Below are 13,740 nucleotides of genomic sequence, written 5' to 3' on the forward strand. Positions count from 1 at the left end.
ACGAAAACCTACAGGCTTTGGAGGGGTGCTTTGGGTCACCACGCCAGGACGAAGCGCTCTGTGGACACAGTTGCATCGCAACAGAATGTTCGACTGGGGGGACCCCAGTGTACCCATGAGCCGCGGCTCCATCAAGAGAGGTGAAGGCGGAAGAGGCCGCCAAACGTTCACGGGAAGACAACGGGGCCTTCCAGGAACGCGCGACCTCTTCATGCACCTCGGGGAAGAAAGGTATTGGAGGAGCGGCCGGACGGGTGTCCGAACGCGCCGCCCCCAAAAACCAATCATCCAACCGCGAACGCTCGGGCTGAGGCGGAGGGTTCCACTCCAGTCCAAGCGCTGCGGCGGCCCGAGAGAGCATGGCTGTCAACTCTGGGTCCGACTCGGGCAATGCTGGCGCACCCGAAGGTGGCAGCACAGCCGAATCATCATCCTCAGATGACTCCAGCCCACCTTGTGATGCGGCGATAGACATCACTTCCTCTTCCGCCACGCCAAACGCCACAGTCGGGACAGCAGGAGCCGGCCCCGATGTAGACGGTTGAGCGTGGACCGGGTCAAGTGCCTGAGAGGGGGGTGTGGACCGAGGAACTAGCGTCGGAGCTTTGTTCCACACCGTCACCCTCAGATCACCCTGGTCACCAGCCAAAGTGCCGCCTCCAGAGGAGACCGCAGATTGGGGGGTGGCGGAGGGGACTCTCGTTCCGGCATCAGCAAGGAACTCACGGAGTCTCGATCGAAGCACTGAGATGGCCAGGTTCCCGCAGAGAGAACATGAGTCATCCACGAGCGCTGCCTGAGCGTGCTGAAAGCCCAAACACGTCACACAGCGCTCGTGCCCGTCAAAAGAAAAAAGCGATCTACCGCACCCAGAAGTGCACGGACGAAACATCCTGAAAAGGACGTGTCACGTGCAAGCTCTTTTATTAGAGGAAACTTTGCAGCCGATGCCGAAGCGCCCAGGGAAACACACACCAGCTGGATGCAGACCACTGCACAGATCAGCAGGCAGGAAGTATGCGATCACTGGAACGCGCCGTCACACCAACACCGACTGGAAAGCTGCTCGTCTCAAAGAAGCTGACAGAGTCTCAGAAGGCTGTAGGAGTGAAGAGGTAGGTACTCTTGGCTCCGAAAGCAGAAACATAATGTGATATTGCCTCGTACTTCCTTATATACTCACGCAGTGAGGCGGAGCTACGTATGCAAATTCCGCATGCCCCATGGCATTGGCACGCCATTGGGCGTTTTCTCAAAACTCGAAGTTGATAGGCTTCTAAGCGAAACCCCCATTCGTTAGTCACTAACGTTACGTCGTAGTGACTGAACGAAAGGGAACATCCCCATCCCATTTAATTAACTTTATCTCCTGGTAATCAATTTTAATATTTCTAGTTTTTACTTTTTTATTACCAGTATTTTCTCATTTTTAGGTAAAGCACTTAATTACCATTGTGTATGAAATGTGGTATATATGTGGCAATCAGAAGTATTACAAGGGCGAATAGCAGCAATAGGCACTCAATTATATTACTGATTCCAAAAGATAACGACTATGCCACCCAGAACTAACTCTGGGAAAAGCCCAAGGGGCACAGGTTTGATTTCTCATGAAATTACCAAGAGTCGTGGGTACCTTGTATAAAACTTGTACATCTTTATTAAACAAAAAAATTGTTAATTCAAATTTGTCTTGTTCAATGAATCACACATAACAGAGGGAAGATTCCACACAGCAAGCAACAACACCTGCTGTAAAACAACAATTATCAAACAAAAAGAGAGAAACAAAAACAGACACCACAAAAAAAGAGCTGGGGCTTACCACTAGGGCGGCAGGCTCGACACCGGGCTTCAAGAATGCCCGCAGTAATAATAATAATAATAATAATAATAATAATAATAATAATAATAATAATAATAATAATAATAATAATAATAATAATAAACAAACCACACTCACACACTCCAAAGGATTTACGGCAACTCCAAGCCAGAACAGTGAGATAACCTCAGGGGAAAGGTCAGCCTGCCCTCTCTCCAGACCCCAGCTCCAGTACAGAAAAAGGATGAAGAAAGAAAAAGTTACAGCATATAAAAAAAAGATCATCAACCAATCAATGAACAGTTAAATACAAAACAAAAAAATCTAGTTACAATTACCACAAATATTAAGTTACAGCAAAACAAACATCAATGAAGCGAAACAAAATCAGTGAAAGCAACACTGAACAATTGCAAAAAGCTTTACTGTTTGCACATTAATAAAGACAGAACCAAAATAATAAAGACGAAACAATGTTACTGATTGCATTAAATGAAGGGAAAATAAAATAACAGGACAAGTTAATAAATGCAAAGCAAATTAATAAATGCAAAGCCAGCATTACCAAATATAAAGCAAAATAAATGAAGCCAAAACAAAAAGAAAACACAATAGATGCAAAACAAGCGTTACCAAATGTAACGCAAACTTAACGGATGCAAAACATGAATTTAACTAATGCAAAGCAAATGTTACTAAATACAAAAGTAATAAAGAAAGAAAACAAACAAAATTAGGTCACAACAAAATAATAGAAACAAAACAAAAAGTCAAGACAAATTAATGAATGCAACTCAAATTATTGAACACAAAATGAAATGAAAGCAAAACAGCAGTGCTGAAGGTGCAAGCCATGCTGAAGTCAAAATGTTGCAAGATGCAAACTGGAAGCAAAACAGGCTCACAGGATGGTTTAAACAACTAAAACACACACAATAATGATAACCAAGTTACCTTTATGAGAGCCAAAGGGAAGTATGAGTGGGTTGTATGTACCAAATCGTGCAAAACACATCATCTATCCGGCAGCCACCACTTTATTCGATCACATGTAGACGGCAGAAATCACACACACACAGGCATCACATGCAGTTCGCCGGTACAGCGGAGCGCAACCGCAAAGCAACGGTTGTTGTCCATCCGTGGGTGCATCAAGCACTCAACCGAACGCCAGCCCAACCAAAATTACTGTTAGCAGACAACAAACGTTTAAAAGGACTTTTAGCATCTACCACACGGACAACCACAGAGAAAACACCAACACATACCCCTCGTGGAACACAACGAGACGCCGGAAGTGCGATCAGCTGAGTATGAAGCAACACCCGTTTACCGTACCTCACGCCTTATATACCGTACACTCCATCACAAATGTTACCTAGGGGGCGTGGTCAAAGACGACCACAGCAATAATCTGCATTTCACCACATATAAATAAACTTGACTTGCAATGAAGGTGACATATGAACAACTACATCATCATGTTGATATGCTATATTTTTTTACTATAAAACTCTTACGACAATCATGTCTTCTAATATCTTCAATTGTTGCGTATACTGAGCTGCAGCGGACACATTTGTAAATGACTTCACTTGGACCCATTGTGTGAACCGTCTCTTTAATACCACACGGTTTATATACATGTTGCTGCTGATTGGGCTGACATTTTTGACACACCCACCAAACGAGAGAAAACGTATCTCAAACCCTGTTCCACACATTTCCAGGGGCCTGTACCATGATGGTAGTTTAACAAACTCAGGGTTACAGGATTAGTTTTGATTTGACAAAACCAAACCAATCTATTCAGACTTTGTTGGTCCCATGATGCTGATCATCAGCTTTCTGTCAATTCAGGCTTTGATCCTGATTTTAGGAGTTTAGCTGTGACATCAGTAGTGAACAGCCAATCACACCCTGTGGATCAACTGAGATTCACTTCTCGCGAGAATATTACATGATTTAAAAATATGAAGAATTTAAACAAATTTACACAGTAAGAAGAAAAGAGCTGTCTATGAAAGAGGACAACTTAAAGAAAAATATTACTACATCAAGAAAGTAAAAGTTATGAAGTTAGTTTAGTTGATGTATAGCGAGAAGTGAACATTTAAGCTCATGTAGTCATTTTTATAGCTTTATTGATTGATTTTAAAGCTTATTTGTATGAGCTTATTTAACTAAGTACCTATTAATGATTGATTAACTAAAATGATACATGTGTAATTGATTAAGGGTATAATAATAACATAAATGATATCTAAATCATTCAAAAGTATTATTATAAATAAGCATTGTTAAAAGGCAGACGCTTTAGTCTTTAAAAACAATTTGCTCTGTCTGTAGTGACATTTAATTTGGAGTAGAAACAGGGTTAGGGTTAGACTTTATTGCATCAGAGGTGTGTCACTTTGCTCACAGCTGATTGGTCCAATTTCAGTTTGAGATCTCTTATCCAGAACATAACCTGCCCTGGAGAAGGTTAGCCGTGCAGTGTAAGTTACTGTGGAGATGAACTGCTAAAAGCCAAACCACTTTAATGGTACCTAAAACCCAGAATTGGCACAAACTAAGCTTAAACATATCTGGCTAACCAGCTAAACTGCCTTCATGGTACAGGCCCCAGGAAACCATAGAAAAACGTTACACACCGGTTTGAGCTTGAGCGTGCTCCTGTTTTACCATCATAATAAAAGTTTATTACACTAAATGTTGTATAAGATGAAACTGAATGAAGTAAATACAAACAAACATGAAGACTGGATAAAACACTTGTGTTTTACTTTATTTCACCATTAATTCAACTTTATTTATTAATTCACATAAACTAGAGGCAAACTAGATCTTTAATGGTGTTTTTCTCATTTCTGAGTTGATAACAGTGATCATGAGACTGTGATGCTGTCTTAATCAATATTTATGTGTATTAATACAGAGAGACCAAAACCTGTAGTGAAGGTGAAGCCGGATCAGAGTGTGTTCAGAGGAGAGACAGTCACTCTCAGATGTGACATACAGGGAGGAGGAAACACTCAGTGGACATACAGCTGGATTAGAGATGGACAACCTGTCTATCAATATACAACACCAACAGCAGAGCTCAGTTTCACAGCTGCTGAGTCTCTCAGTGGTAAATACACCTGTAGAGGAGAGAGATCAGACTCACAGAGATCAGACATCAGTGCTGCTGTTACACTGACTGTATCAGGTGAGTCTTCATATTCACATCTGTCTAATGATCATCTAAATCCATATCTGAGGTTCAACACTGTTCTTGTGCTCTTCAGACACATCTGTTCTAATAAGAGGACTGAAGTAATTCACTTTTACTCATTATTCTTTCAAAACTGCATAATAAGCATTTTATAGCACAGATTCTGTGGTTATCATCTATTTTGATTCTTGTTATGAAGGGGTAATGATGTTTGCCTTGATGTTTTGTCATATAAGAGATCTTTTTACCATTAAAATATCCTGCAAGCTTCATAGCTAAAAACTGTCCTCATTATAAACAAACATTTCTTTAATCAAGCTCAAAAACGGCTTGTTTTGATATTATGGGAACTGTGACGTCGCGTGCGAGTACCAGTGGAGCTTCTACATTCAATTACACCCTGAGCGAGACCCCCAGATCACGCTACAGATATCTTTGCAGAGACGGACGTGACAAAACATCCCACCATCCTGCGTGAACAGAGGCAGACTTTCAGAAGATCAAGCTCTCTCAGCTCTAAACCCAAACACACCTGAGGGTCTCGTCAGTGAAGTCTGGTTTGATGTGCATCTGCATATGAGACGCTGAGCTGAAGAGAGTAACCGCCAACTGAAGTCTGAATCATTTATCATCCGCCGGGACTTTCTTGGCTCTATGTTGGATTTGTAAAGCGGCTGCACTGAGACGATCTACACCAACCACTGCTTGTGAAGCGACTGTACAAAAACTCTCTGATGCCAGCTGATAGACACAACGCAGAGCGGAATTGTTTTTTTTAATTAAATGAATGTATTATATTTTTCTTCCATATTTTTAATTAAAAAAAAGTATGTATTTCCATTATTGTGCTATTTTAAGTGTTAATAAACTGAGTTTAATGTCCACATGAAATCAGAATGGCAGTTGTTTGTCTTCTAGTATGAATATGTGAGTCTCACTGTTATCTATACGCTAGTGTTGCTCCACAACAATGACACAATTCACATGTAGAAGATATAAGAGATCAAAACTTACAGTCTCTCACTTCAGCCAATGAGGATCAGTGATGTTGATGACATCACTCTGCACTTCAGCTTCTCATCAGATCTTCTGTCCAATCAAATGCTCTCTAGAATCTGCTCTTCAAAATATCTTCTGTTGTGCAGTGACATTTATGCAGAGTTTTGGACAGGTTGAGTCAGTTCATTTGATTTTGTGAGATGTTTAAGCATAACTTCTGTTTGTGCACTTCTTACAGCGAAACCTAAAGCTGCTCTGACTGTAGAGCCTGAACCATCACAGATATTCAGAGGAGAGACTGTCACTCTCACATGTGCCGTACAGGGGGAAGGATGGACATACAGATGGCAGTGTGATGATAGAGATTACGACTCTAAAGAGAAAGAGTTCAAGATCACTGCAGATCTCAAACAGATGTTCAGGTGTAAAGGCTGTAGAGGATCAGGATCAGGATCAGGATTATTCTGCTCCTACTGGAGTGCTGGAGTGACTCTGACTGTATCCGGTGAGTGATCATCACTGACTCACATCTATAGAAATCCAAAGCTGACATAATAATAAATAAATAAATACATAAATAAATATACACATATTTTACTTTTATTTCCATATTTATGTATAATTCTAATTGCTCCACATTTATTTATTTCCACATGTATTTATTTATTTATACATTTATTTATTTCCACATTTATTTATTTATACATTTATTTATTTCCACATTCATTTATTTATACAGTCATTTATTCCCACATTTATTTGTCCGTATGCTAATGAGGGGGCGTGTTTCAGCTCAAACTGGCAGAGCTGAAGCTTTGAGGTCACAGTGACACCTTGTGCTGTGACAAAACCAAACGAAGCCTTTGAAAAGTCAACAACAAGAAATGTTGATTTCTTTCAAACAACAGAGCTTTTATTTTGGTGAAAATAATAAAAAATTTTGCATTCCGTTCGACTGTGTATAAAAACCTTTTAATTTTCAAAATAAAAACTTCCAAAATGTAGGCTACACAACTTATAATTCCAAGGGGACGATATAGCACTTGCAGAAAAACATTTACTGAGAAACTGGAAGCTGCTGTACTCCAATATGAAGGACGAGAAATGACTTAAGTATAAATAAATACATAAATGAATAAATACGTAAATGCAGAATCAAATAATTAAATAAATGTAGAAATACATAAATAAATGAATTAATAAATAAATATATGAATAAATAAAAATAGAAATACATAAATGAATGACTAAATAAATAAATAATTAAATGCTGAAATAAATAAATGTATAAATAAATAAATAATTAAATTCTGAAATAAATAAATAAATGAATAAATAAATAAATGCTGAAATAAATAAATAAATATATAAATTAATTAATTAATAAATGTATAAATAAATAAATGAATAAATAAATAAAGTAAATGTTGAAATAAATAAATAAATAAATACATATAGAAATACATACATAAATAAATGAATCAATAATTAAATGCTCAAATAAATAAATAAATAAATGCAGAAATAAATAAATTAATAAATAAATAAATAATTTTGTCAAAAGTATCATTTTAAATTGTGCTATTTTTGTTATACTATACTATAATTTTTCTACATTGATTTATGTGTCTTTCTACATTTATTTATTTTTAGATTTATTTATGCTTTCTACATTTATTTATTTTTACATTTATTTATGCTTTTCTACACTTTATTTATTTATTTCAGCATTTAATTATTTCTTCATTTATTTCAGCATTTACTTTATTTATTGATGCATTAATGTATTAATTAATTAATTAATTAATTAATTAATTAATTTAATTTATTTATTTATTTATTTATTTATTTATTTATTTATTTATTTATTTATTTATTTATTTATTTATTTATTTATTTATTTATTTATTTATTTATTTATTTATTTATTTATTTATTTATTTATTTATTTATTTATTTATTTTTTATTTATTTGTTTGTTTATTTATTTATTTCAGCATCTATTTATTTATTTATTTATTCATTAATTTATGTATTTATATATTTATTTATTTATTCATATATTTATTTATTTATTCATATATTTATTTATTTATTCATATATTTATTTATTAATTCATATATTTATTTATTAATTCATTTATTTATGTATTTCTACATTTATTTATTTTTTTATTTAATTCTGTATTTACATATTTATTCATTTATTTATACTTAAGTAATTTCTCGTCCTCCATATGGGCCGGCTCTGCATTAAGAGATGATAATGGAAAATGCACACAAACGTAACATCTGCCTGCTCTTATAGCACATATAGCCGATATAGCGACCTCACCGCCAGCCTCTGGTGCATGCAGTGGTAAAGGGGCTTATAGTGTGAATGCACCTTTAGGCAGGACATCCCAACAGTCCAGGTGAAGGTGTGTGAAAGAGATGCTGTTCCTCTTTTAGCACCACAAGGCGCCGTTCACTTGCAGAACACAATCTCCCGGAGGGCACATAGGTCTGGAGTAATGAGTTTAGGGATAAGGGAGCAGAGCCAGTGGTTGTTCTGTAGGCAAGCATCAGTGAATTGAATTCGATGCGAGTGGAAATTGGCAAAAAGTGCACTTTTGTGAGGAGAGGTGTGACATGTCCTCTCTTCGGCTCAAAGGCCACTCTTGCTGCTGCATTCTGGATCAGTTTTTGCAGTAGTCAGGCTTGAAGGACCATGTTCTGATTTAGGATTTAGCAGGATCAATGTGCTGATGGGACAGTCAAATGTGTGACGTGCCTCTGGGCCCACTGTACTTTAGCCGGCTGTGGGGCGGCACTATGAGTTAATCACCATGTAAACACCTGCCGAGAATTATAAAGCCTTGGTTCTCTGTCTTCACTCTCTCTTCGGTCACCCTTTGGGTCTTATGTTGCTCTTGTGTTGTCATTTGTTTGCTTTATGTATTAGTTTAGTTTGGTGATTTTGTGTTAGCAGGCCTGTATGTTATGTTGGAACACCTCTCTATTATTCTGGCAACACTTTACAATAAGCTTTCAGACTTTGTTCCAGATAGATGAGCATTTAGCCATGGCACTTCTGTAGACCTGATGGCCCATTTGCTCAGTTGGGGACACTAAATGTTCAACTAAATATCCAAATAAACTTAATTACTAAACTAAATTAAATACATCAACTAAATTACTGTTCTGCCCACATTGTCACTGTATGATAATTGAAATGAGCTGATGACATCATTGTTTTCCCCAAAGCGTCTGTACGGCCGAATCAAATGCTGTTGCATTATTTTCCAATTTATAATATTCAACATGTCATATTTATGTTCAGTTTGTCTCATCATGGACTTTGAGTTTTCATTTATTCTCATGTGTTCCTTTTGTTTTATTTATTTCCGCTTTATTTATCTTCTTTGTTACCACGGTTACCATCATTATGAGTTTGTTTGGTTCAGCTGTGTTCTATTAATCATCTTGTTTGAGTTCCTATTTAAAGGCCCTTTCACACTGGACGCATAACGAAAAAGCGATGAAAAAAAAACTAATATTTTGTATACGAATAGTTTGCATCAAAACCAGTCACATCAGCCGCGACGCGAGTTTGCGACGTCTGTGACGTTTCAGAGCAACAACATTCCAAAACATTTGCGGCAACAGCTGAGAAAACACAGACAATTCCTCAACCAGTGAAGACAAGCTTTTAATTTTATTTAAAAGGCAGAAAAGAAGGTTTTGGGTGCACCCAGTCTTAAAAGAACAGAGAGTGTGAAGGGGAGTATGCTAATCTTGTAGCTAAAACTTTAACATGGCCGGTTCCGCACTTACTTTCAAATGTCCGTGGGACAATTTGAGGAGCTCCTCCAGAGACAGTAGCTCCGCATCTGACGAGACAAACACACACTTCAGGAACCAATCGATCCGGAGCAGCTGTTTCCAGCTCTGTTTCCAGTTGAGTCACAATGTAAACATTTAAGTGCCACAGACGTACTGACGGAAACACATTCACTTTCTATAGTCGCGGACACAATTAGGTCAGAAAAAAATCAATGAGTTTTAACTCAAAAGTGATGTTATCACTGTCTGTAGCCTACAGTGGGCAAACACAGCTGCATCTGTACAGCTGTAACCACAACTACAGCGGTAATCTCATGATAAATGTGATACCTGGCAAAGGTTAATGTTGATTGAATAGCTCGTGACATCAACTGGACATTTGGTGACCTTTGTTTCCTTGTATGTGATTGGCTGAAGCCTATCTGTCACTGTGAGAGTTTAAAAAAAAAAATAGACAATGAAACGGAAAAAAAATAAACAGCGTTTTTTCGCCCCAGCACACATGCGTTCAGTGTGGAAGCACTCATTACACAAACAGCTGATCAAAAAATAAAACCATTGCACGAATTATTCGCCCGTCAAAATCGCGTCCAGTGTGAAAGGACCTTAAGTTGTGCCCTCACATTCATTCTCTGTCCGGTCGCGTTAACATTATGGTGTGTGTTTGTCTTTGTTCTATGGATCGCTATTGGATTGTTATAAGTAAAGTTACCCATTTGAATCTTCATCTTCTGTGTCAATGTCTTCTTTCCTGCACGCACCCGTTACAGTCTGAGCGTTTTACAGAACATTCAGATGTAACCCCCTTTGTAGTCGTTAACATTTTCATAAGTAACTGTAATTTAATTACACATTTTTTCTCAGTAACTGTAATGAATTAGTTATATTCATTTTGTAATTAAATTACATAACGCCGTTTCATTAAGTTCCTCCCCAACACTGAAGTATCTGATCGATCGGCTTGGTCATCTGCATCTTCAGAATCGGCTCTAACTGATATGGTAAAGCTGACAACATTATTAACTGTCCTTGCTTTGGAAGCTGAAGCTTGCGATTATGGTCAGGAGTGTTACATTTCCAACGCCCGCTTGAGGTGGTCGGCCAATCACAACACACTGGGTCAGCTGGCCAATCAGAGCACACTACGCTTTTCGGAAGGAAGTCGATGCATTTTAGAAAGACGGGGCATAGAGGAGCTACAATACTGTACATTATGTGAAAAATAATGTGGTTTTTATTTTACATTAAATCATGGTGACATATTCTATTACACCAAATACACTAAATAAGGATCTTTGAAAAAAGCATCATGACCCCTTTAAACTGAGTTTTGACTTTAGTCAAAAAAAAGTATTTAGTGCCATCTCGAATCAGATTTCTTACTAGAGCAATTATAATTGCAGATATCGCTAATTAATCATTCTGATTAGTCAAATTAAAATTATGACTCGACAAAATACAAAAAATATATTAAGTCAAACCATAGTTAGTTTGATCTGCTAAAATGTCTTGCCATAGTCAAACACCAGTTAGAGATATCTCTAATTTAATTATCACTAGTTAAATTGTAATTTGAGATATCAACTATGCCTAGTACAAAATCAATGTCAGATCTGCGTCTGTGTCTTGAGCTCTGTGGGACTTTTATGTTAAAGTTTCTCTGTGTCTAGTTTCTGTGTTCTTTCCTGTGGCCAGGTTGTAGTTTTGTAGTGTTTTCCACTTTCATTAGTTTGCTCCAGGTGTGTCAGTTTCCCTTGTTAAGCTCATTTACCCCTCTGTTTAAATAGCCCTTGTAATCTCTGGTTCTCTGTCGTTGTTTGATATCATACAGGTTTCTGTGGTTCCCATTGTTTTTTTTGATGTTATATTGTTCCTGATTTATTTTATGAATGTTTATTTCTTCCGTCTTTGATTCCCCGTTCTGTGACAATCAATTATTGATTACAAAATCTTTAATTACAATTTCTACTAGTCAAAACTCATTTTTAGATATCAGACAATTGTTTCCTATGGAAATAGCATTGTATATACACTATATTGCCAAAGGTTCTGGTTCATTATCTGTTGGGTTTAATATGGAGTTGGCCCACCCTTTGCAGATATAACAGCTTCAACTCTTCTGGGAAAGCTTCCAACAACGTTAAGGAATGTGTTTATGGGGATTTTTGCCCATTCTTCTAGAAGTGCATTTGTGAGGTCAGGCTCTGATGTTGGACGAGAAGGCCTGGCTCTCAGTCTCCGCTCTAATTCATCCCAAAGGTGTTCAGTCGGGTTGAGGTCAGGACTCTGTGCAGGCCAGTCAAGTTCCTCCACACCAAACTCACTCATCCATGTCTTTATGGACCGACGCTTTGGTCACTGGTGTGCAGTCATGTTAGGACAGGAAGGGGCCATCCCCAAACCGTTCCCACAAAGATGGGAGCATGAAATTGTCCAAAATGTCTTGGTATGCTGAAGCATTAAGAGTTCCTTTCACTGGAACTAACAGGCCAAGCCCAACCCCTGAAAAACACCCCACACATAATCATAAATGAGAGAGCCTCAAAACCAGGGCAGAAAATAGCCTATTACTTATTCATTATGATGTTTTTGAATGAAAAAACGTCATAAGTTGACCTCAGACAACAGTATATATATATTTTTATAAAGCCAGTTCATGACCCCTTTAAGCCTTAAAGTTCTGCCTAATTAAGGGCTTGGCCACTTGAGTGACAGGTGGATTGCCACTATAGACGAGCTAAGAGGGCTTGGTTTCAGGAACCAGGCACATCCGGGAGTGATCCGCTGCCAAGATGGCAACGGCCAACTTTTAGGCTTCAAAAATGCTCTTCAGAAACCTACGGGGGACATCACTACATCCATATTTGTTCACAGTCTATGGTACATGTCGCGTGCCAGTTAACACATTAATGGAAGGAGAATCACAGAGCTGGTGCTTTTAACACGTCAATATTTAATGCTTCAGTTTGGTTTAGATTATTTTTATTTGGAGGATTCAAATTATTGGCTGTAGTTATTTAAAAGGACACTGGTTTATTACAAAAAAAATCACAAAATAACATACAACATACACTTAAATTCTGGACCTGTGAGGGGTGGTTAGTTCAAACTACTTAAATCCCCCCTGCCTACGGGTATGGACCTTATCTCATATGCATTTGTAGGAGTTTCACTTTCAGATGCAGTATTTATGGGAGGAGAGTATTTAAATTAATCACGCAAGGTAATTTACTGAGGTTTGCACTCGTCAATTTACTGGTCTTTGCGGCATTATTTACTGGCCAAACATTAGAACGTCTTAAACCAGACGCTAACTGGTAGATTGTCTTTAATTTGTGTCGTCAGTAGATCACACAGAACTTTCCACTCCCATCTGCGCTTTTCATCTTGCCCTGTTTAGTAAATCTGGTCCTTTGTGTGATCTTAACCCACAAACACTGGTGATTATCTGGAAAGCAATATCCCTAAATTTACTGTGGGTTCATATTAAGAAAAATATTAATGAGCTGCTCAATTAATTTAGCTGATACATTTTTTTTTTAGTGTTATATACTTTCTTTATGTGTTATATAAAATCTGGGACTCAGAAAAATGTTAACAGCACTGTTTAAAAAAATGGAAATATTGATTGGTATTGATCTGCGCATGATCTGCACTAAATGCCAGGAAATCATGCATACTTGGGAAAATGACAAAATTACATACCATGGTGGCTGACAATATGTCACGCAACTGTTTTCAGACTCTACTAGCATCTCTACATTTCACTGACAATGATTCTTAAAATCAGCAAGCAGGGGATAAGTGTTGGAAGATCCGTCCATGGCTTGATATGTTTTGTTAATAATTTTGAATAATATGCATAATTTTGATA

At 37.6% G+C, this 13,740-nt stretch overlaps 2 protein-coding genes across 2 annotated transcripts in view; both read left to right on the forward strand.

The window, feature by feature from the left end:
- Window positions 1-13,740, forward strand: part of LOC307120077 (basement membrane-specific heparan sulfate proteoglycan core protein-like) — a 335,684-nt gene that overhangs the window by 299,758 nt on the left and 22,186 nt on the right. Inside the window, exons 18-19 of the mRNA XM_079806937.1 lie at window positions 4,764-5,036; window positions 6,280-6,546. Of these exons, the coding sequence (XP_079663063.1) occupies window positions 4,764-5,036; window positions 6,280-6,546 (540 nt within the window). The remainder of the gene's footprint in view (window positions 1-4,763; window positions 5,037-6,279; window positions 6,547-13,740) is intronic.
- LOC307120608 (histone H3.2) overlaps window positions 1-13,740 on the forward strand; it is a gene marked incomplete at its 3' end in the record, with an annotated part of 447,270 nt that overhangs the window by 52,453 nt on the left and 381,077 nt on the right. The gene's annotated exons all lie outside the window — the stretch shown is intronic.

This window comes from Gobio gobio, assembly GCF_949357685.1.
Source record: "Gobio gobio genome assembly, chromosome: 2".
Classification (NCBI taxonomy): domain Eukaryota; kingdom Metazoa; phylum Chordata; class Actinopteri; order Cypriniformes; family Gobionidae; genus Gobio; species Gobio gobio.